This window comes from Eubalaena glacialis, chromosome 11, assembly GCF_028564815.1.
Source record: "Eubalaena glacialis isolate mEubGla1 chromosome 11, mEubGla1.1.hap2.+ XY, whole genome shotgun sequence".
NCBI lineage: Eukaryota > Metazoa > Chordata > Mammalia > Artiodactyla > Balaenidae > Eubalaena > Eubalaena glacialis.
In genome coordinates, this window is record NC_083726.1 from 20,560,368 (window position 1) to 20,585,577 (window position 25,210).

At 38.5% G+C, this 25,210-nt stretch overlaps 1 protein-coding gene across 1 annotated transcript in view; it reads right to left on the reverse strand.

The window, feature by feature from the left end:
- MYBPC1 (myosin binding protein C1) overlaps positions 1–25,210 on the reverse strand; it is an 80,115-nt gene that overhangs the window by 49,339 nt on the left and 5,566 nt on the right. Inside the window, exons 4-8 of the mRNA XM_061206635.1 lie at positions 20,792–20,833; positions 12,369–12,407; positions 11,472–11,507; positions 9,683–9,793; positions 80–228 (exon numbers count right to left, since the gene is read on the reverse strand). Of these exons, the coding sequence (XP_061062618.1) occupies positions 80–228; positions 9,683–9,793; positions 11,472–11,507; positions 12,369–12,407; positions 20,792–20,833 (377 nt within the window). The remainder of the gene's footprint in view (positions 1–79; positions 229–9,682; positions 9,794–11,471; positions 11,508–12,368; positions 12,408–20,791; positions 20,834–25,210) is intronic.

Here is a 25,210-nt window from a genome sequence, read left to right on the forward strand (position 1 = left end):
AGATGAACCGAAAATGACCTTTTACGCACACAGAGGAATGAGCTGGCTGAGCCCCTGCGGCAGGAGGTCAGGGTCATACCCGACTGTGCCTTTCGAAGGTTTCCTTCAGCTGGAGGTGCTTCCCAGCTTTGCTGGCCAGGTCCATCCATTTCCCTTTGAACCATTTGATAGTGGGCTTTCTAAGAAGATCTTCGGCCTTGACTTTGGCTATAAAGGTGATACTTTCACCTAGGAAAAAAGCACAAGTAATTCAGACTGTGGTTTTAAAATTGCCATTTGTTTTGCTCTTGGATGGAAGGAGTTAGACAGGAATACACTGCATAGCCTATGATGTGACTGGCACTGCTGGAATTGAACAATGAAAGGGCCCTGATTTTTTTTTTTGAGTACCCTAGTTCTTAGGATACTCTAACTGCTTCTGCTTTTGAGGTTTATGGAGCAGAAAAAGAGCAATGGGGAAATCAGTGGAAATAATTTTTGTTTGGAATTCGAGCAAAATTAATATGTATAAAATAACATATACAGGCATACCTCATTTTATTGCACTTTGCTTTATTGCACTTTGAAGACAGTGAGTTTTTCTTTTTTTTTTTTAATTTCTGAATTTTATTTTATTTATTTTTTATACAGCAGATTCTTATTACTTATCTATTTTATACATATTAGTGTATATATGTCAATCCCCATCTCCCAATTCATCTCACCACCACCCCTCCACTTTCCCCCTTTGGTGTCCATACGTTTGTTCTCTACATCTGTGTCTCTATTTCTGCCTTGCAAACCAGTTCATCTGTACCATTTTTCTAGATTCCACATATATGCATTAATATACGATATTTGTTTTTCTCTTTCTGATTTACTTCACTCTGTATGAGTCTCTATGCCCATCCACGTCTCTACAAATAACCCAATTTCATTCCTTTTTATGGCTGAGTAATATTCCATTGTATATATGTACCAGATCTTCTTTATCCATTCATCTGTCGATGGGCATTTAGGTTGCTTCCATGACCTGGCTACTGTACATAGTGCTACAATGAACATTGGGGTGCATGTGTCTTTTTGAATCATGGTTTTCTCTGGGTATATGTCCAGTAGTGGGATTGCTGGGTCATATGCTAATTCTATTTTTAGTTTTCTAAGGAACCTCCATACTGTTCTCCATAGTGGCTGTATCAATTTACATTCCCACCAACAGTGCAAGAGGGTTCCCTTTTCTCCACACCCTCTCCAGCATTTCTTTGTAGATTTTCTGATGATGCCCATTCTAACCGGTGTGAGGTGATGTTGAGCAGCTTTTCATGTGTTTCTTGGCCATCTGTATGTCTTCTTTGGAGAAATGTCTATTTAGGCCTTCTGCCCATTTTTTTTATTGGGTTGTTTGTTTTTTTAATATTGAGCTGCATGAGCTGTTTACATATTTTGGAGATTAATCCCTTGTCAGTCACTTCATTTGCCTATAAATTGAAGGTCTGTGGCAACCTTGCATCAGGCAAGTCTACTGGTGTCATTTTTTCCAACAGTATTTGTTCACTTCATGTTTCTGTGTCACATTTTGGTGATTATTACAATATTTCAAACTTTTGCATTATTATTGTATTTGTTATGGTGATCTGTGATCAGTGATCTTTGATGTTACTATTACAAAAAGATTACAACTCACTGAAGGCCTCAGATAATGGTTAGAATTTTTTAGCAATAAAGTATCTTTAATTAAGGTATGTACATTATTTTTTAGACACAACACTATTGCATACTGAATAGACTATAGTATAGTGTAAGCATAACTTTTGTATGCACTAGGAGACCAAAAAATTCTTGGGACTCGTTTTAGTATGATATTTGCTTTATTGTGATGGTCTGGAACCAAATCCACAGTATCTTCAAGGTATGCATAAATATGAAAAAAATGAAATAAAAAAATTGGAAAACACACACAATATACATATATATGTATACATATATATGTATGTATATATATTATATATACATAATGTATATATACACACATAGATTTTTTCCATCCTTCTTATTAGGCAAGATAATGACAAGTCTGGAATCATAAGAATATGACTAAATGAAACTGATCTTTTTGACGGAAACACTCCTGGTTTTTTTGTTTTGTTTTGTTATTTCTGAGATACACATTTTAAAGTAATAACTAGAATTATGACTTATAACGTTATACCAGAACATATAAGATTTTTAGAATTTACATGTAATGTCAGAAACATTTATATTAACATATTTCCATACAAATAACCCAAAGAAAGTTTAGTATTAGTTGTTTTTTTTGTTTGTTTGTTTTTTTATACTGCAGGTTCTAATTAGTCATCAATTTTATACACATCAGTGTATACATGTCAATCTCAATCGCCCAATTCAGCACACCACCATCCCCACCCCACCACAGTTTTCCCCCCTTGGTGTCCATACGTTTGTTCTCTACATCTGTGTCTCAACTTCTGCCCTGCAAACCGGCTCATCTGTACCATTTTTCTAGGTTCCACATACATGCGTTAATATACGATATTTGTTTTTCTCTTTCTGCCTTACTTCACTCTGTATGACAGTCTCTAGATCCATCCACGTCTCAACAAATGACTCAATTTCGTTCATTTTTATGGCTGAGTAATATTCCATTGTATATATGTACCACCTCTTCTTTATCCATTCGTCTGTCGATGGGCATTTAGGTTGCTTCCATGACCTGGCTATTGTAAATAGTGCTGCAATGAACATTGGGGTGCATGTGTCTTTTTGAATTATGGTTTTCTCTGGGTATATGCCCAGTAGTGGGATTGATGGATCATATGGTAATTCTATTTTTAGTTTTTTAAGGAACCTCCATACTGTTCTCCATAGTGGCTGTATCACTTTACATTCCCACCAACAGTGCAAGAGGGTTCCCTTTTCTCCACACCCTCTCCAGCATTTGTTGTTTGTAGATTTTCTGATGATGCCCATTCTAACTGGTGTGAGGTGATACCTCATTGTAGTTTTGATTTGCATTTCCTTAATAATTAGTGATGTCGAGCAGCTTTTCATGTGCTTCTTGGCCATCTGTATGTCTTCTTTGGAGAAATGTCTATTTAGGTCTTCTGCCCATTTTTGGATTGGGTTGTTTGTTTCTTTAATATTGAGCTGCATGAGCTGTTTATATATTTTGGAGATTAATCCTTTGTCTGTTGATTCATTTGCAAATATTTTCTCCCATTCTGAGGGTTGTCTTTACGTCTTGTTTATGGTTTCCTTTGCTGTGCAAAAGCTTTGACGTTTCATTAGGTACCATTTGTTTATTTTTGTTTTTAATTCCATTACTCTAGGAGGTGGATCAAAAAAGATCTTGTTGTGATTTATGTCAAAGAGTGTTCTTCCTATGTTTTCCTCTAAGAGTTTTATAGTGTCCGGTCTTACATTTAGGTCGCGAATCCATTTTGAATTTATTTTTGTGCATGGTGTTAGGGAGTGTTCTAATTTCATTCTTTTACATGTAGCTGTCCAGTTTTCCCAGCACCACTTATTGAAGAGACTGTCTTTTCTCCATTATATATCTTTGCCTCCTTTGTCATAGATTAGTTGACCATAGGTGCGTGGGTTTTCTCTGGGCTTTCTATCTTGTTCCATTGATCTATGTTTCTGTTTTTGTGCCAGTACCATATTGTCTTGATTACTGTAGCTTTGTAGTATAGTCTGAAGTCAGGGAGTCTGATTCCTCCAACTCCGTTTTTTTCCCTCAAGACTGCTTTGGCTATTCGGGGTCTTTTGCATCTCCATACAAATTTTGAGACGATTTGTTCTAGTTCTGTAAAAAATGTCATTGGTAATTTGATAGGAATTGCATTGAATCTGTAAATTGCTTTGGGTAGTATAGTCATTTTCACAATATTGATTCTTCCAATCCAAGAACATGGTATATCTCTCCATCTGTTGGTATCCTCTTTCATTTCTGTCATCAGTGTCTTATAGTTTTCTGCATACAGGTCTTTTGTTTCCCTAGGTAGGTTTATTCCTAGGTATTTTATTCTTTTTGCTGCAATGGTAAATGGGACTGTTTCCACAATTTCTCTTTCAGATTTTTCATCATTAGTGTATAGGAATGCAAGAGATTTCTGTGCATTAATTTTGTATCCTGCAACTTTACCAAAGTCATTGATTAGCTCTAGTAGTTTTCTGGTGGCATTTTTAGGATTCTCTATGTATAGTATCATGTCATCTGCAAACAGTGACAGTTTTACTTCTTCTTTTCCAATTTGTATTCCTTTTATTTCTTTTTCTTCTCTGATTGCTGTGGCTAGGACTTCCAAAACTATGTTGAATAATAGTGGTGAGAGTGGACATCCTTGTCTCGTTCCTGCTCTTAGAGGAAATGCTTTCAGTTTTTCACCATTGAGAATGCTGTTTGCTGTGGGTTTGTCATATATGGCCTTTATTATGTTGAGGTAGGTTCCCTCTATGCCCACTTTCTGGAGAGTTTTTATCATAAATGGGTGTTGAATTTTGTCAAAAGCTTTTTCTGCATCTATTGAGATGATCATATGGTTTTTATTCTTCAATTTGTTAATATGGTGTATCACATTGATGATTTGCACATATTTAAGAATCCTTGCATCCCTGGGATAAATCCCACTTGATCATGGTGTATGATCCTTTTAATGTGTTGTTGGATTCTGTTTGCTAGTATTTTGTTGAGGATTTTTGCATCTATATTCATCAGTGATATTGGTCTGTAATTTTCTTTTTTTGTAGTATCTTTGTCTGGTTTTGGTATCAGGGTGATGGTGGCCTCATAGAATGAGTTTGGGAGTGTTCCTTCCTCTGCAATTTTTTGGAAGTGTTTGAGAAGGATGGGTGTTAGCTCTTTTCTAAATGTTTGATAGAATTCACCTATGAAGCCATCTGGTCCTGGACTTTTGTTTGTTGGAAGATTTTTAATCACAGTCTCAATTTCATTACTTGTGATTGGTCTGTTCATATTTTCTGTTTCTTCCTGGTTCAGTCTTGGAAGGTTATACCTTTCTAAGAATTTGTCCATTTCTCCCAGGTTGTCCATTTTATTGGCATAGAGTTCCTTGTAGTAGTCTCTTAGGATGCTTTCTATTTCTGTGGTGTCTGTTGTAACTTCTCCTTTTTCATTTCTAATTTTATTGATTTGCGTCCTCTCCCTCTTTTTTTTTTTTTTTTAATTTTTATTTATTTATTTATTTATTTATGGCTGCGTTGGGTCTTCGTTTCTGTGCGAGGGCTTTCTCTTGTTGCGGCAAGCGGGGGCCACTCATCATCGCGGTGCGCGGGCCTCTCACTATCGCGGCCTCTCTTGTTGCGGAGCACAGGCTCCAGACGCGCAGGCTCAGTAATTGTGGCTCACGGGCCTAGTTGCTCCGCGGCATGTGGGATCTTCCCAGACCAGGGCTCGAACCCGTGTCCCCTGCATTGGCAGGCAGATTCTCAACCACTGCGCCACCAGGGAAGCCCCTCCCTCTTTTTCTTGATGAGTCTGGCTAATGGTTTGTCAATTTTGTTTATCTTCTCAAAGAGCCAGCTTTTAGTGTTATTGATCTTTGCTATATTTTTCTTTGTTTCTATTTCATTTATTTCTGCTCTGATCTTTATGATTCCTTTCCTTCTGCTAACTTTGGGTTTTGTTGGTTCTTATTTCTCTAGTTCCTTTAGGTGTAAGGTTAGATTGTTTACTTGAGATTTTTCATGTTTCTTGAGGTAGGCTTGTATAGCTATAAACTTCCCTCTTAGAACTGTTTCTGCTGCATCCCATAGGTTTTGGATCGTCGTGTTTTCATTGACATTTCTCTCTAGGTATTTTTTGATTTCCTCTTTGATTTCATCAGCGATCTCTTGGTTATTTAGTAACGTATTGTTTAGCTTCCATGTATTTGTGTTTTTTACATTTTTTTCCCTGTAATTCATTTCTAATCTCATAGCGTTGTGGTCAGAAAAGATACTTGATATGATGTCAATTTTCTTAAACTTACTGAGGCTTGATGTGTGACACAAGATGTGATCTATCCTGGAGAATGTTCCGTGTGCACTTGAGAAGAAAGTCTAATCTGCTGTTTTTGGATGGAATGTCCTATAAATATCAATTAAATCTATCTGGTCTATTGTGTCATTTAAAGCTTCTGTTCCTTATTTATTTTCACTTTGGATGATCTGTCCACTGGTGTGAGGTGTTAAAGTCCCCCACTATTATTGTGTTACTGTCGATTTCCTCTTTTATAGCTGTTAGCAGTTGACTTATGTATTGAGGTGCTCCTATGTTGGGTGCATATATATTTATAATTGTTATATCTTCTTGGATTGATCCCTTGATCATTATGTAGTGTCCTTCCTTGTTTCTTGTAACATTCTTTATTTTAAAGTCTGTTTTATCTGATATGAGTATAGCTACTCCAGCTTTCTTTTGATTTCCATTTGCATGGAATATCTTTTTCCATCCCCTCACTTTCAGTCTGTATGTGTCCCTAGGTCTGAAGTGGGTCTCTTGTAGACAGCATATATATGGGTCTTGTTTTTGTATCCATTCAGCAAGCCTGTGTCTTTTGGTTGGAGCATTTAATCCATTCACGTTTAAGGTAATTATCGATATGTATGTTCCTATGACCATTTTCTTAATTGTTTTGGGTTTGTTTTTGTAGATCCTTTTCTTCTCTTGTGTTTCCCACTTAGAGAAGTTCCTTTAGCATTTGTTGTACAGCTGGTTGGGTGGTGCTGAATTCTCTTAGCCTTTGCTTGTCTGTAAAGCTTTTGATTTCTCCATCGAATCTGAATGAGAGCCTTGCCGGGTAGAGTAATCTTGGTTGTAGGTTCTTCCCTTTCATCACTTTAAGTATACCATTCCACTCCCTTCTGGCTTGTAGAGTTTCTGCTGAGAAATCAGCTGTTAACCTTATGGGAGTTCCCTTGTATGTTATTTGTCGTTTTTCCCTCACTGCTTTCAATAATTTTTCTTTGTCTTTACTTTTTGTCAATTTGATTACTATGTGTCTCGGCGAGTTTCTCCTTGGGTTTATCCTGTATGGGACTCGCTGCGCTTCCTGGACTTGGGTGGCTGTTTCCTTTTCCATGTTAGGGAAGTTTTTGACTATAATCTCTTCAAATATTTTCTCCGGTCCTTTCTCTCTCTCTTCTCCTTCTGCGACCCCTATAATGCGAATGTTGTTGCATTTAATCTTGTCCCAGAGGTCTCTTAGGCTGTCTTCATTCCTTTTCATTCTTTTTTCTTTATTCTGTTCTGCAGCAGTGAATTCCACCCTTCTGTCTTCTAGATCACTTATCCGTTCTTCTGCCCCAGTTATTCTGCTACTGATTCCTTCTAGTGTAGTTTTCATTTCAGTTATTGTATTGTTCATCTCTGTTTGTTTGTTCTTTAATTCTTCTAGGTCTTTGTTAAACATTTCTTGCATCTTCTCGATCTTTGCCTCCATTGTTTTTCCGAGGTCCTGGATCATCTTCACTATCATTATTCTGAATTCTTTTTCTGGAAGGTTGCCTATCTCCACTTCATTTAGTTGTTTTTCTGGGGTTTTATCTTGTTCCTTCATCTGGTACATAGCCCTCTGACTTTTCATCTTGTCTGTCTTACTGTGAATGTGGTTTTTGTTCCACAGGCTGCAGGATTATAGTTCTTCTTGCTTCTGCTCTCTGCCCTCTGGTGTATGAGGCTATCAAGAGGCTTGATGGGAGGGACTGGTGGTGGGTAGAGCTGACTGTTGCTCTGGTGGGCAGAGCTCAGTAAAACTTTAATCCACTTGACTGCTGATGGGTGGGGCTGGGTTCCCTCCCTGTTGGTTGTTTGGCCTGAGGCAACCCAACACTGGAGTCTACCTGGGCTCTTTGGTGGGGCTAATGACAGACTTCGGGAGGGCTCATGCCAAGGAGTACTTCCCAGAACTTCTGCTGTCAGTGTCCTTGTCCCCATGGTGAGCCACAGCCAGCCCCCCCCCGCCTCTGCAGGAGACCCTCCAACACTAGCAGGTAGGTCTGGTTCAGTCTCCCCTGGGGTCACTGCTCCTTCCCCTGAGTCCCAATGCACACACTACTTTGTGTGTGCCCTCCAAGAGTGGAGTCTCTGTTTCCCCCAGTCCTGTTGAAGTCCTGCAATCAATTCCCACTAGCCTTCAAAGTCTGATTCTCTAGGAATTCCTCCTCCCGTTGCCAGACCCCCAGGTTGGGAAGCCTGACGTGGGGCTCAGAACCTTCACTCCAGTGGGTGGACTTCTGTGGTATAAGTGTTCTCCAGTCTGTGAGTCACCCACCCAGCAGTTATAGGATTTGATTTTACTGTGATTGCACCCCCTCCTACCGTCTCACTGTGGCTTGTCCTTTGTCTTTGGATGTGGGGTATCTTTTTTGGTGAGTTCCAGTGTCTTCCTGTCGATGACTGTCCAGCAGCTAGTTGTGATTCTGGTGTTCTTGCAAGAGGGAGTAAGAGCACGTCCTTCTACTCTGCCATGTTTTTGAGTTTATTTTTTCAACACTCCTGTTTGTATTGACTCATTAGACTCAAAGGACATCAAAATTCTAGCCCAGTGGCCATCCTAGCATTTTGGTGTCTTGCAGAAACATGAGGGGAGCAAACAGTTTGATTCACATGCAGTGTGCTTCTACATTCTAGACCTGAAAGACGTAATTTTCAGACTGTAGTCAGCTGCGTGTTCATTTGCATAATATTTGGTTAGTGTCAAAGACTAGTTCTGATTACAATATGTTCCTTATAAAAATTCATTTAGTTAAAATTCCTGGACCCCCTGGTCATTCTCTGGCTTACCACCTTGTTTATTTCCTTCATGGCAGTTGTGATGGCTTTTGTGATGATCTGTTTTTTTTAAATTTCTTCTTGTTTGCTCCTCCCATTAAGACTGTAAATTCTGAGTGATCACATATTTTACTCAGTGTTCAGCACAGTGTCTAAAACAGGAGGTGTGTAATCGATATGTTTCAAATGAATATATCCAAAGTTGAGCCATCTGTCTGACCAGCTTTCTCTGAGATACTACATGTCACAATCCAGCAGGTCTGCAGATTTATAATCATCTTATGGAATGAGGTGTGTTGAAATGGCAGCAAACACTGGTTCTGAGCCTTAAGATATACCAGGTACTGTTCAAAGTACTTCACAGGTAGTATTATCCCCATTTTACAGATGAGGAAACTGATTTGAACCTACCCTGGCTCCAGAGTCCAGTCACTCAACTACTATGTGTACGGGTTACTGAAATGAAAGCTGTCACTCACTTTTTCAGGTTATAAAACGCAGGATTTAGTACATAATACAATAGAATATTTTTCAGCCATAAAAAGGAATGAAGTACTGATTCATGCCACAACTTGGATAGACTGTGAAAACATTATGCTAAGTGAAAGAAGCCAGACATAAAAGGTCATATATTATTGTGTGATTCCATTTATATATAAATATCCAGAATAGGCAAATTCTTAGAGACAGAGCAGATTAGTGGTTGCCAGGGGTTGGAGGGAGAATGAGGGATAACTCTCAGTGGGATACAAGGTTTCTTTCTGGGGTGATGAACATATTTGGGAACTTGGTTGCACAACATTGAGTGTACTAATAGCTACTGATTATTCACTTTGAAACGGTTAATTTTGTTATGTGAATTTCATCTTTATTTGGAAAAAACCCCAGGATTTAATGCTTGGCACTCACCAACTTTCACTGTTCCACCTTGAGGCTTTTCCACGAACAGGGTGGACAGCTGATTGTTGGCATTCTGCTTATCCTGCTCCTCCCCTGCTGGTGATTCGCCAACAGACCATTCTAATGAGCAGAAAGGAGGAAAAGGATCATTTCAGGGCCAGGTTCTTCTTGGGCAGACTTACCTGGGTTTGTTGTTCTTGTCAACGCTGAAGCTTCTCTTTGTCTAATTAACCTGGATAAATATAACATCTTTCTTTCTATCCACCTCCCCGACAGCCATCAGTAGAGAGTGACAGATTCCCATTCTTACAGGGATATCTCCTCCACGATGGGATCAAGGAACATTTTCTAATTCCTAGAAATAGCAAAACTTTTCAGGAAGGTTGTTACTCTTTCCTGGCAGCCAAGTTTCCTTTGTTTCCCAATCCTGCCTCTCCCCTGATAAATAATGGTGGGCAGGCTATGAAAGCAGTACTCTCATTGTTTTTCTAGATGACCGGCTATAAGGCCATGTCTATACAACATCTGAGTTGGAAAAGACTAAAGGGATGGATCAGTTTGCAGCTCAAGTGGGAAAGGTCAGACAAACAAGCCTGACCTTGAATTTCTAGATGCCTCGCTGTTGTATGACTAGATAATTCTATCAGGGTTGTATAGATGTGGCCATAGTTTGACAAGTAACAGATCATGACCTGCAGGCACAGATTTCAAGAATTCTAGGAGCGTCTTGAAAGGGAAGGAAAAAACTAGAAAAACAGAAAGAAAAATAAACTCTTTGAGGCTTTCCCATGAAGACAGACAAGCTAGAAATGAAGTTTATTTTGCATTTTCTAGTTTGCACTCCAGGTGCTTAGAAGGTATTAATCAGCAGTCAACTCCAATGAAGAGGGTAGGAGAGAGAACGGTAGAAAGTTCCCCTGTCTCTGAGAACTGAATGAAGAGAAGTTCCGTTTTAGCCACCTAATAACTGGAAAAAAAATGTGTGGGTTGCCAACTCTCAACCTGTTAATGTTCCTTGAAAAGGAGGAAATGTAGATTTAGTTATTTTAGTTCCCATGTATCAATCATGCTTAGTATTTCTATTCATAGGCCATCATTTCCACAATGAAGTTAGGCAATGTAGTCACGTGATTACACAATTTTAAAAAATACCCAAATTGATGTTAAAATTTTATGTTGTGTGTAATTGTAATATTCATAGTAATAGCAAATAGTGGCCATTAATGTTTGGAATAAGAGGACAAGGATTTTTTTTGTTTTGTTCATTTCTATATCTGTGTCTGCAAAAATGTCCGGCCCATAAGACTCCCATAGCAGGATCATAGTAGGCCCTCAAAAAATTTTGTTGAATGAATAAATGGACGAATAAATAAATAACAATCCAGAATTGTGGCCCCATGCAGAATTTGGAGGTGTTCTTTCAACTGTATGTAAATTTCCATAAAAATATGAATTATTATCTAATGTCGATACATCCCAGGAATGGCGATTTTAAAAGTCTCTTCATCTCTGTGTATTTGCCAAATGTTAAAAATGATAGTGATAATGAAACAAATGAACCTGTGGTATACGTGGCTAGATTCCTGAATTTATGTGTGTGTGTGTGTGTATCATGCAAAATTAATTGTTTCTCAATGCATTAGCTTTCTAGTCAGAGGAATGTAATAAGAGATTGCTATAAAAGCTACAAACTGAATAAAACCAAGATTAGAATCAAATACAGCTTCAAGAAATGAGATCATTAGTGATTACTATATTAGGATGGGGTCGGGACGCCTTGCTTCTGGCATGTGCTCACCTGAATCTTTTCTTTCCAGGGCCCGACTACCCGAACCTGAAAGGAAAGCGTGATTTGGATGATACAAGGGGGAGGGGGAGAAAATGGAGTGCTGACTTCAACCTTCTCGGATCCCCCAAATCCTGTCTCTTTTCATGATGGGGAGACAAAAAGCTAGAAGTTGGCTTGGATGGAAAATCAGTAGGGCTTTAATTTTGAAAACGTCTATAAAAAGTATGTGTTTTATTTAAAAAACAATAATAAAATTTTTAAAAATCCAAATATCTAAAGAACAGGGGAAAAGAGTATATAGCTGGAAATAAAAGACATTTTTGCCCCTAAAATTTATACCCAAGAGTTACTACTTTTATTTATTTCACAAAGAACCTAGGGGCAGGACAGGAATAAAGACACAAAGAGAGCCTCTTTTTAAGAAGTTTCTCATGTTAAAAAAAAAAAATTGCCATTGGCGCTTCCCTGGTGGCCCAGTGGTTGAGAATCTGCCTGCCAATGCAGGGCACACGGGTTCGAGCCCTGGTCTGGGAAGATCCCACATGCTGCGGAGCAACTGGGCCCGTGAGCCACAGCTACTGAGCCTGCGCGTCTGGAGCCTGTGCTCCGCAACAAGAGAGGCCGCGATAATGAGAGGCCCGTGCACCGCGATGAAGAGTGGCCCCCACTTGCCGCAACTAGAGAAAGCCCTCGCACAGAAACAAATACCCAACACAGCCATAAATAAATAAATAAAAATTTTTAAAAAATTGCCATTAAAGCCAACATTTTCCCTCTTTGGCACTGGCAAGATCTGAGTCCCCTGCTCTGAGCGTTGTCTCATCAAGGTGCTCTGTCGGTTCATTATCTTTACTGTCAATTAGTAATAAATTACAAAGTGGGGAAAGGGGTTGGAATCATCCTAACCTGGAGGCAGGGCACTAGGCGGGGAGGCTTCCTCTTCATCTGAAATAAGAAAGAGGAATAAAAAGTTAAGGAGAAAAGAACTTCATCCCGAGTATCCTGAGAAAAGAGAAATCTGCAAAAGAAGAAGAGAAACTACACAAAACACTCAACTGATGACTAAGCCTTAGAAGACTTTCCACCTGAAAGATTAAACTTCAGTGTTTAAGGCCAAAGAGAAAAATAAACAAATAAAAGGGTGAGAGAGTTGGGTAATCCCAATGAAAGTAGCTTTAAAAATGGTACTCTATGCGAACGTTTTATATAATTGTAAGCTAGGAAAAAAATTAATGCTAAAAATCTAACCTTGATAACATGAACAGTGGAGGTGGTTTTCGAGTTCTTATTTTGTAGCCAAAGTCACTGACAGCATAATTCATATACCACATTCATTTGGACACAGACATAAAAGCATATGTTTTTATGTAATTTGAAAACTCAATACCCCCAGAAAACCTTATAATTAATTTCCCTTCTATATTTAGGTAACAAAAGTCAACATTAACTAGTATAAATCAATTTGTCATACTTACTAAGTTCACCAATAATTATTATAGGGACTTTATCTGTTTCTTCCCAAGATTATATTGGTGTTGGCCGATATAATTTGAAAAACATTTACCAATTTGTAAAATATTTACAAATATTTTATATATGTGTAAAATATTTACCCATTTGTAAAATTCAAAATATGCCTTGTAGCGTTTGTGCAAAGACACTGAATATTCCCTTTTCTAAAATGTCTAAATTTCATAGTGTCTTACATTTTAGATGCTTAAATAGGTATTTGGTGTTATCTGAACCTCTGCTCCTTCCCTCCCAAAGCATGAAGACTAGTGTTAGTGTAAATAATAATAATCTTTGTATTTAAAATATTAGACTAATTATGGGTTTCAAAATATGAACTTAAATGACTATATAAAATAGGATACAGAAAACAAATGCACATGACTGTTAATTAAAAAATGCTTTAGGGCTTCCCTGGTGGCGCAGTGGTTGAGAATCTGCCTGCTAATGCAGGGGACACGGGTTCGAGCCCTGGTCTGGGAAGATCCCACATGCCACGGAGCGACTAGGCCCGTGAGCCACAACTACTGAGCCTGCGTGTCTGTAGCCTGTGCTCCGCAACAAGAGAGGCCACAACAGTGAGAGGCCCGTGCACTGCGATGAAGAGTGGCCCCCGCTCGCCACAACTAGAGAAAGCCCTCACACAGGAACGAAGACCCAACACAGCCAAAAATAAATAAATAAATAAATAAAATTAAAAAAAAAAAAAAAAATGCTTTAAAAATTTCTGACAAGAAGAGGTAAAAGAGCACAGGTATAACCTATTAGTATATTTACAACATATATTATTTACTAGTCTGAAATTTCTTAAACTGTCAACCAGAGATATGTTTTGTTACTTTTTAACAAAATAACTAATGTAATATATAGAAAACCTTAATGTCATATCTTCAGAACCCAAGAGGTGATTCACTGGATACTGTGGGATTCGGGATTCTTCAGAGGAAGCTTTCTGTGGTCAAAGAAGCTTGGAAAACGCTAGGCTAAATAAAGTTAAATGCTTGTGTTTTATTGTATTGTTTGTGTGCTTTTACCAAAGGATATCTCAAAGTCATCAGTGTGCTCATGTGTGTTGGCACTGGGGATGGAGATAAGAAATGATACACTATTAGCATTTCCCAAACTTAGTTCACATTTGAATCCTTTTCTCCTGGAATATCCAATAACTTTCCACAAAATCTTGCCCTTGGGGAAGTACAGGTATTTCTGAGCTCTTAGGGGAATTCTGTATTTCAGAAGACTGCTAAATAATTAAAATTTTACATAACCAAAAATAAAATACCTTGCAATTTTTCTATTTTATTTGCCGTACATTTAACTCAGTATGTAGTATTTTATTCTTGACACCTATTTGAAGGCTTTTATTTACTAAAATATGTAAAGAATCTTGATCTAAAGTCCTGTAAAAATTCTTGAAAATGAAGTTTTAAAACTCAACCACAAAAAAAAAAAAAAAAAAAAAAAAAAAAACTCAACCACATCCTAGGAAGGAGCTTCCTTTGTTATATAGAAACTAGAAACTAGAAGCATTTTTAGTCAGATGAACACTTCATTTTATACAGGTTTGGTGGTTGTTTGTTTGCTTTGTGCACAGTGCCTAATAAACCCTTGAGTTAATTGTTTAGAATGCAAAATGATTGGGAAAAGAGTGTTCACACACGTTCATAAAACTGAAATAAAAAGAGAAGCCATATTTTAAGCAAAAATTTGATGGGTGAGTAGTTTCAAAGTCCACTAAATGTTAAGACTATGTGGGGGACATACACAACTATTTTAGACTACTAAGACAACACATATGAAAGCAGTGCTTCAAAGTATCATAAAAGATGCTCTAGATGATCCAACATTATTTCCAAACAGTAATTACTTCTCAGTGGGCAATATTTGAGTCATTGTACACGCATTTTCAAATTTACTGAAGTGCTAGAAAAATACAGTTGACGAGGGGCAACATTTATTGTTTCCCTTCTTTTAAATGTAGTTTGGGGAAGTTTCCTGGTGGCCTAGTGGTTAGGATTCTGGGCTTTCACTGCAGTGGCCTGGGTTCAGTCCCTGGTCTGGGAACTGAGATCCTGCAAGCCGCACAGTACGCCCAAAATAAATAAATAAACGCAAATTTTAAAAATAAATAGAAATAAAACAAAATGTTGATATTTAAATAAATAAATAAATAAAAGTAGTTTTGGTCCTGGCATCCCCTTAGATTGGGAAATATAGCTAAGTTGTTGGGATTCTGACCCAAAATACTTGAAAAGTTGCCTGGTTGAATTTGGTTGAGTTGGTTAAGAATGAAAGGTTTAATTGTTCTTATTTACCATAGAAAAACAGGTTCTACCGCTAGGAGGGAAACTGAATATCCAAATCTTCTGGGTTATGCCTGATCCAACATCACATATATGAAAGGCATGGCATCATACAAAGAACATTTTTAAACAAAAAATAAAATATATGTCATATTTTCTTGTTTTCTATTTAAAAGTGACTACAGTGATGATGAAAACTTAAACATCTATTTTTGGCTCTTTAGAATACGGCCTACATGACACCACGGACCGAAAGCGACAGACCTATCTTCCCTAGCTATGTAGAAAGGAAATTTACCAAAATGTGTCTTTAAGTCATGGGAAAATCGCATTTATAAAACCATAAAAATCATTCTTTCAACACAGAATTTCCCAATGAAGAACACCTGGAAAGTAGGGAAAGAACTTGGTCTCATATTACAAGCCTGGAATTTTTTGGGGGGTCCACAGAAGGAAACCTGGAATGTGAGGGAGAGAACGCCAGAGACAGTGGAACGTGTATATTCCTATAATTCTCCAAGCTCTCTTGGGCATAAAATAACTTCTACCTATGGTTGACTTAAATTGCCTTTTAAATCAATTTTTAAAGTATACGTACTTGGGACAATTGTTGAGATTTTAGAATAAAAGCATATAAAATTAAAATGTACTGTAAACAAACCTCAGTTAAATACTGATACAATACCTTGTTTGATGTAAACAAATTTATGAATTCCTCAAGCAGAGTAATCAGTTGTAGTAAATATTGGCATATGTTACCAAAATAATAACAGCAACAAAAACAACCACATATGGAAGGCAATAACAAAAACAGCTAACATTAATTCATCATGTTGTGAGGCATTTGATTAATTTATCATATTTTCTGAATGAGAAGACACATGTCTCCATGCTTTGGTGCTTCTGAAATCAGGATTCATCTTATCATAAATACGTTTATTTAATGAGTTTTTTTCTCCCCCAAATCTATTAAATCAATGTTGTATTTTATAATTGTTGTGTTTTAAAATCATGAAGTACAGTGATATTAATTTTTAACAAAGTTCATTACAAAGAAATCATGTAGTTGGAATACACAGGTAAAGCAGAGACATTTTAGTAGATGGTTGATTGTCTGATACCTAAAGGTAAAATGGCACAAAAATATTTTAGCATGCTAGTAAGAAGCACCAAGATAAAGATGTTGCAGATGTAAAGGGACCTAAATGAAGAAAAAACTTAATCATTCTTTTAATTTTAAAAAATCATAGCATGTAGGAGAAATTCGCTGGAACTTCTGCTGATTCACTTCCTCATCTGACAACCACATTCATGCCAAAAGAATCTTCATCTCAAATTATGAGGTCGTTAATACACACAGGGTTCATTCATGATAGTTTGTGGTAATGTTAGTGATGATGCCTGGGAAAAGAAAGTAAGTTTTTACTTCCATTGCAACAATTACCAAGGGCAGTAATTTTTCTGGAAGGAAAATAAAAAGAGGCAGTAATTATCTCAATTGGGTTTACCAAAAAATATACCGACTATAAACTGATAAGTTACAAAATTAAAAATCAAAAATTGGGACTTCTCTGGTGGCACAGTGGTGAAGAATCCGCCTGCCAATGCAGGGGATACGGGTTCCAGCCCTGGTCCCGGAAGATCCCACATGCCACGGAGCAACTAAGCCCGCGCACCACAACTACAGAGCCTGTGCTCTAGAGCCCGCCAAGCCACAACTACTGAGCCTGCGTGCCTAGAGCCCGTGCTCCACAACAAGAGAAGCCCCCGCTTGCCGCAACTAGAGAAAGCCCACACGCAGCAACAAAGACACAATGAGGCCAAAAATTACAAAATTAATTAATTAAAAAAAAAAGTCATCTTTAAAAAAAATAAAAATAAGTAAAAAATAAAATAAAAATCAAAATTTATGTATCAGAATTTAGGCATTAAAATGAGCACTGATCTTCAAAGTATTCTCTGATTCTAATGCCGCTAGTACACATGGAACCACTAGTAGGACCCGTTTTGAAACATCCCACAGGGCTAATTGTTAAGGCACAGAAGAGACTCAGTCTCATTATCCTATGTTCACACATACAGTGTTGGTTGATCAAAAAAAAAAGTATGATCCCACTTGAGCACCCACATTATTCTCCACCCATGGCCCTCCATGACAATTGTCTGCTTCCAAAGCTGAAATGCACTGTCCTCTGCTGATGGTTGTTCTCCACTCTAAAGCCCCCTAAAGTTGGCTCTAGGAGGGCAGGACCCAGCACCCAGAACTGCCCCTGGCGTGTAGCCAACACTCAGTGAATACTTGAGATGAATAAATGAACGTTAGAATAGAAGGCAGATCTTTGGCCCCATTGAAGGTATAGAAAATTCTCTATACTTAGCTTTCCACTGAATTGCTACCTGTGATTATTCTGGAAGAATTCTAAGCCACAGCAGCATTATTTTTTCAAGGACATTATCTCTCAGTATGATCACTCTGAAAGGGATTTGCATGTCTAAATTCTCATGTTGCTGTTTGGTTAAACCCATTTCTTTATTGTCATCTCTATCATTTCAACTCCAAGACAAAGTGGGCAGTATTAGAGAACAGGATACCTGGATGGACAAGTCCAGAGGCAAACAAGCAAATAAACAAATAATAAACCCCTTCCTGAGAAATCAGCTGTTTACCAGAGACTCTCAGTAAATGTGAAAAGTTGGCAAATCTAACCACAAACACTACTTGTAAGATTGATATCAGAACCAAACAACATTCTGTGGCTACAAAAAAATTTTCAGAACATTTCCAGCCTGTCACAGAATGATTCAGTCAATCTGGGAAAGATATTAAGGCTGCGTGGCTATGAATGATGTTCTTAAAAGTGAGAGTCTTGGAGCTATTAATTGAATATATGTCAACTAATTAGATAGGGCACTAACTAAAGTGCTGAAAATGTTCTATCCAGCCATGACCATTTTCAATAGCATTAAGTGAGCTGATCTTACAATATACAGCACTGGCATCCCATTCCAAACCTTATTGACTAAGAGTATGCATGGGACGTTCATCCTCCTGCCCAGCAAATGGAAATGAAAATCTATCTAGATTACCATTGTCTGTACGATGAGCAGCTAAGCCAGCATGGAAATTCAATTGATCATTCATTCTACAGGTATTTATTAGGAGATCACCATATGCAGCTCTCTGCCAGCTGCTGGAAGAAATGAGATAAGGAGCCCAAAGTGTTAAGACACAGTGCCTGACCCTCACAAAGCTTATAACATGTTAGGAAAAGGAGTGAAACATTAATATGGGATTAAGTGAAGGAAAGGGTGATTTAATGACAGAAGCAATCAGTCCAAGAAAAAGCAGGAGGAAGAAAGGGAAGTGAAAGTGAGTTAGGATGGTCAGGGGAAAGATGCACAAAGGAGTGACACTTGACTTGAATGGTTCTGTAAATTTCTTTTTTCTTTCTTTCTTCTTCTTCTTTTTTTTTAATACGTTAATTTTCTTTCAAAAAAAAAAACAATTAGATAGACTGAGGGTTGGGGGAGGGTAGAGGACAGGGATTCTAGTGTAAGCTGGAGAGCAGGTCTGTTGCACCTGTCAATCTTGTTTATGTTCATGCAAGAATTCTTTCTCAACCAGGGCTATACATAATAGCAATGATTACTGTGTCTACTTTTCACTTGGGTATTTTCTTTGAAATTTCCCCGTCCTTGATGAAAGTAAGTAATGGTTGAAGGGGATTGTATATTTAGAAACAACTTCCACCACCTACCTTCTTTATTTAGGGATGTCACTTTCTATCCTAAATTGATTTGCTTTCTAGGCATGTAGAGCAAATACATATGTGGCAGTTTATGTACCTGGGCACATGACTGCATGTGGCCATGACCTTGTTTAACTTCTGCAAATGTCAGGAAAAAAATGCTACTAATTTCAGGATGCCTTTCTTGGTCATCTGGCCTTGCTCTTTCATCATATTGTGTTCTGTGTAAGGAAAAGGGTTTTTGTTGATTGGTAGACTGGTTGGTTGGTTGACTGGTTGGTCGGTTGGTTGGTTGGTTGATTTTAACTTACAGAAAGGCATTTTCACATTTAAGCGTACAAATATAATATAACTTTTCAGACTAAGGGTCAGGCACAGGCTTTGTTTAAACTTTTGACAGTTTGCCTTCTGGGATTACATCATCTGCTCTGTTGGTTGAGCCTTACAGCCTGGTCCAAGCACCTTTCCAAATTTGGAAACAGAGGCGTATGCCATCAGCCTTGTAAAGAAGAATGTTATAATAACTTCAGCCAGGATGTCCAAACCTCCTTGAACCCATCTCATGGAAGGAGTTCTAGGAGTTTGCACTGTTTGCATTCCATATGCAAATAACCTTCAGACTGTGGCCCATGTGGCCAGGATTAGCATTCATGTTACTATTCACGGAGCCACTGAAGGTCAAGGACAAAGTAAGTATACTAACACTATGTGTTCATTTATGAGAGCTGTAAATTCAAGTTAGCTGAAGAAAAGTGGTCCAATGTACTGAAAGAAAAAAAGTATTTTACTAATATATAGAAGACAAAAATATCATATGAATTAGTTAATGAAATATGACATAGTAAGAACAAAGAGATACTTAACATGCTTTTGAGTGGTGTCCAGAAAAAAAAGAGAAAGGTCTTATTGTAGTCAAGAAATAATGGGTTATTCCAGAATCTAAACCGTGTTATTCAGTGCACAAATAAAAAATAAATTTTTTAAATGATGATACAAACATACAAAGCAAAATTGTCAGGTCTACCTCTGTGAAAACTTTCTTCTGTAGAAGACTAATGCTCCTTTACTTAAGACAAATGGTCAGTAATGACAATGACTTCCTCCATGGGGAGACAAAGGAATTAGTATTTCATGGATCCATGAAAAAGTATATGATAAAGGTTATTCATTTTCTAAAACTGGACTACTTCCATATAAAGTGAAAATAGAATAACAGGACAGAAACAAATGTTTCCAATTCAATAAGGAATAACGTGATGTTTGCTTAAGATATTGTCCCTCTATATAAATCATTATATAAATCTCCATGAACACAGATGTTACAAAATGAGATGCTAGTTTTCAAAATTACTAGTGAAACCTGGAACAGTTTACACAGTAACATGAAAATATTAAATTTTTAAAAATCTGGGTAATTAAGATAATTTTCCAAATTGGTGTAATCCCAAGAAGACTAGACACCTCTTTTCCTCCACATGCACATGGGAACTTTGAAACTACAAATAAATTTGCTGGCATCTCAACAACTGCTTGTGATATTTTTATCATTGTTGTTTTTCTTTTAAAAATGTAATGAAAACTGATCAAAGCACCATTCGTCATTATGCTGATTGGGTTATGCCGATAAGATGCAAAGGAAGAACTCTAAAACACACTGATGAAAGATAATGCAGAGGAATTCTATGGGGCTTCCATGGCAATCATTACTGAGCTCTTTCTGCTTCTAACTTTGCTGAATTCAGACTCACTTTCCCTCCCTCCAACTCACCTTTTGCTGGTGAAGTTCTGGCCTCCTTCTCTTTATTTGGTTCTGTGTGGAAAGTACAAACACATTTTTAAAAGTATCTTAAAGAAAGCATTTTATTGTGTGATGAGCAACAGGGTGGAGGTGGGGAGAGAAGAAATTAATAACAGAACAGAGCACAAATGATGCTATATGCTCCTTTATTATGCTATACGTGAATTACAAATTGGGGAATTATAATGTAGAGTCACGTTAAACTTAATAAAAGTAGTTAATAAATCTGATCATTTTGGGGAAAAGTATACATGGAAACACGTAACAGATTTTGTTAAAATAGCTTAGCTATTCTGGGAACATATTATAACATGCTGGTGTGGAAATAGTATAAAATATAGATCACTTCATTTTAGATCCCAACAAGGCACAACTTTTTTTTTTTTTTTTTAAACTCATTCTTTTTTTTTTCATTTAGTTTTTTATTTTTGGCTGTGTTCGGTCTTCGTTGCTGCATGCGGGCTTTTCTCTAGTTGCAGTGAGCGGGGGCTACTCTTCATTGTGGTGCGCAGGTTTCTCATTGTGGTGGCTTCTCTTGTTGCGGAGCACGGGCTCTAGGCACGCGGGCTTCAGTAGTTGTGGCACGTGGGCTCAGTAGTTGTGGCTCATGGGCCCTAGAGTGCAGGCTCAGTAGTTGTGGTGCACAGGCTTAGCTGCTCCGCGGCATGTGGGATCTTCCTGGACCAGGGCTTGAACCCGTGTCCCCTGCATTGGCAGGCGGACCCCCAACCACTGCACCACCAGGGAAGCCCAAGGGACAACTTCTTATGGAAATTTGAGGTCCAATAGTTTGGACGTCTAGATAATATTAAAGAGCCAGGGTATAAAATCTGCAATTGTACAGTAGTTTCAAAGAAAATATTTGGGTGTACATAGTAGTCTTCTCGGTTGAGTTGAGTGGCAATAAATGCAATACAAGAGTAATAAGATCACATTTTGTCAGTTGAGACCCTCTGGTTTGAATCTCTCTGTTTAGAATCATATTAATTTAGATACCTGCAAATAGTGTCTGACTTGTGATGTATGTAAGAAAAGAATTATTTCAACCATGAATTCTCTCTTTTTTTAAAATTGATGAATAGACATCTGAATCTCAGTTAACTAATAAGGACAAATTCTATGGGGCCTCCATGGTAATCATTACTGAGCTGTTTCTGCTTCTAATTTTGTTGAATTCGGCCTCACTCTCCATCCCTCCAACTCACCTTTTGCTATTGAAGTTCTGGTCTCCCTCTCTTTATTTGGTGCTGTGTAGAAAGTACAAACACATTTTTTTAAAAATTAATTAATTTATTTATTTATTTTTATTTTTGGCTGTGTTGGGTCTTCGTTTCTGTGCGAGGGCTTTCTCTAGTTGTGGCAAGCGGGGGCCACTCTTCATCGCGGTGCGCGGGCCTCTCACTATCGTGGCCTCTTTTGTTGCGGAGCACAGGCTCCAGACGCGCAGGCTCAGTAGTTGTGGCTCACGGGCCTAGTTGCTCCGCGGCATGTGGGATCTTCCCAGACCAGGACTCGAACCCGTGTCCCCTGCATTGGCAGGCAGATTCTCAACCACTGCGCCACCAGGGAAGCCCCAAACACATTTTTAAAAGTATCTTAAAGGAAGCATTTTATTGTGTGATGAGCAACAGGGTGGAGGTGGGGAGAGAAGAAATTAATGACAACAGAACAGAGCATAAATGATGCTACATACTCATTTATTATGCTATATATGAATTATGAATTTGGGAATGATAATACAGAGTTACATTAAACTTCTAATAAAATCAGTTAATAAATCTGATCATGTTGGAAAAAAAGTATACATAGAAACATGCAATACAGATTTTATTAAAATAGCTGAGCTATGCTGGGACCATGTTATATTGTAATATGCTGGTATGGAATGAGTGTAAAATGAGGGTCACTTCATTTTAGACCCCAACGAGGGACAGACTTTTTAAAGAACTTTGATCCATCTAATGGTTCCAATAGTTTGGATTTCTAGATAATATAGTAAAGAGCCAGCATATAAAATCTGCAATCGTACAGTAGTTTGAAAGAAAATATTTGATTCACATATTAATCTTCTTGATGAATTTAAGTGGCAATAAATGCAACACAAGAGCAGGAACATCAGATTATATCAGTTGAGACCCTCTGGTTTGCATCTCTCTCTATTTAGAATCATATTATAGTTTAGATACCTGCAAATGGTGTCTGACTCGTGGTATATATAAGAAAAGAATTGTTTCAACCATAAATGCCTCCTTTTTTTTTTTTGATCAATGAATTGACATCTGAATCTTTTTTTTAAAGTTTTTTTATATATAAATTTATTTATTTTATTTTTGGCTGCGTTGGGTCTTCATTGCTGCACATGGGCTTTTCTCTAGTTGCGGTGAGCGAGGGCTACTTTTCTTTGGGTGCACGGGCTTCTCATTGCGGTGGCTTCTCTTGTTGTGGTGCGTGGGCTCTAGCCGCACGGGCTTCAGTAGTTGTGGCACGCGGGCTTCAGTAGTTGTGGCTCACCAGCTCTAGAGTGCAGGCTCAGCAGTTGTGGCGCACGGGCTTAGTTGCTCCGCGGCATGTGGGATCTTCTTGGACCGGGGCTTGAACCCGTGTCCCCTGCATTGGCAGGCAGATTCTTAACCACTGCACTACCAGGGAAACCCTGACATCTGAATCTTAATTAACTAATATGGATAATTTTAGTAGACTTTGGAAGAAGACTTGTTTTAGGAACAGGAGGTCAGTATTGTATAATGAATATGAAACGTGGCGTAACAAGGGAAACTTTATAGTGGCCCAGTGACAGCTGCTGATCTGAAGAGCAGAAGGGAAAGGTTATGTCAGTAATGGCCTGCAGGTTCTCAGTGTCTTCAGTGCTGGCAAAAAATAAATCTGTATGTGCAAGGAGAAAACACACCAAAGAAGAAGTTCCTAAGAAGAATGTCACACATCTTACATGGGTTTGAAAGAAAACTAAACTTGAACTTGTCCCTGTTTGAACGAACATGGCACTGACCCTGTTTCATTTATTTTAACACATAGCAGTACTCTTCTTTACTATGTAAGGATTTTGAGTGTGTGAATCTAGTATTCTTAGCTGGACGGAGGGGATTCCTCTGAGCACTTAGATTTCTCAAACTGCCCTCCCGAAAATAATCTCTAAAGCAGAAGAGCGTCATATCCTCTTATAAATTTCCATGCAAAAATACCAGCCACTGAGGCCTTATTCAATTCCTGCTTTCACCCAGGCTGGACTGGTCTATGGTGACCTCCTAGCCCTTGGCTTCACACCACATTGTCAATTCAACTAACCTGCATTAAGTCACATACTGCCTTGTGAGGTTCTTACAGTAATGTCTGATGTTTCAATATTGTGTTTGTATCTTACTTAATTGTTCTCTGGGCTGTATTTCATTTCCTACTTGGCTGTAAGCAAACTGAATACAGGGGAATATTTCCTACTTAGAATTCCTCGACTACATCTGGTAGAGTACGTTTGCATCTAGCTATCAATAAGTATTTGATAGGTAGCTCTGTAACCTTCTGAAGGGTTAGGGTAGAGGTGTACACATGGTAAATATCCTGTGAATAATACTTGAATGGATGCCAGTTTCTTATCTTGTTTAGGAGGCAGAGTGATGAGAGAGGGCACTTTGGTGCCCTCATGGGAAAATGCATGTAATTTTGGTTGCCCCCACCCGGGGGGCTGAGCAGACAAATGGTTCTGGAGATTCCACTTGAGCTTGCCATTCTTTTTTTAAATTTTTGGCTGCATTGGGTCTTCTTTGCTGCGTGCAGGCTTTCTCTAGTTGCGGCGAGCAGGGGCTGCTCTTCGTTGCGGTGTGTGGGCTTCTCATTGCGGTGGCTTCTCTTGTTGCAGAGCACGGGCTCTAGGCACGCGGGCTTCAGTAGTTGCATCACGCGGGCTTCAGTAGTTGTGGCACGCGGGCTCAGTAGTTGTGGTTCGCAGGCTCTAGAGCGCAGGCTCAGTAGTTGTGGCGCACGGGGCTTAGTTGTTCCGTGGCATGTGGGATCTTCCCGGACCAGGGCTCCTACCCGTGTCCCCTGCATTGGCAGGCAGATTCTTAACCACTGCACCACCAGGGAAGTCCTGGGCTTGCCATTCTTCTAATCCTGTTCTCTTCCTTAGGTGTTGGTGGATATAAAAGCAGGCTTTACCTGTTGTGTTGCTGGGCACTACCTCTACCTGCCAAGGAGTTCACTGGAACTCTTTATTGCTTGCTTTTTTGTTGCCCCCTGCTGGACAACAGGGTACAAGGACTGGAGAAGTTGTCGCTGATATTGAGCCTTGGAGGCCACCAAACCTTCCTGGAAACTCCCCTAGGAGTTTCTGGAGGTGCTTGATGGTGACATAGTTCAAGTAAGGAAAGGATCGCT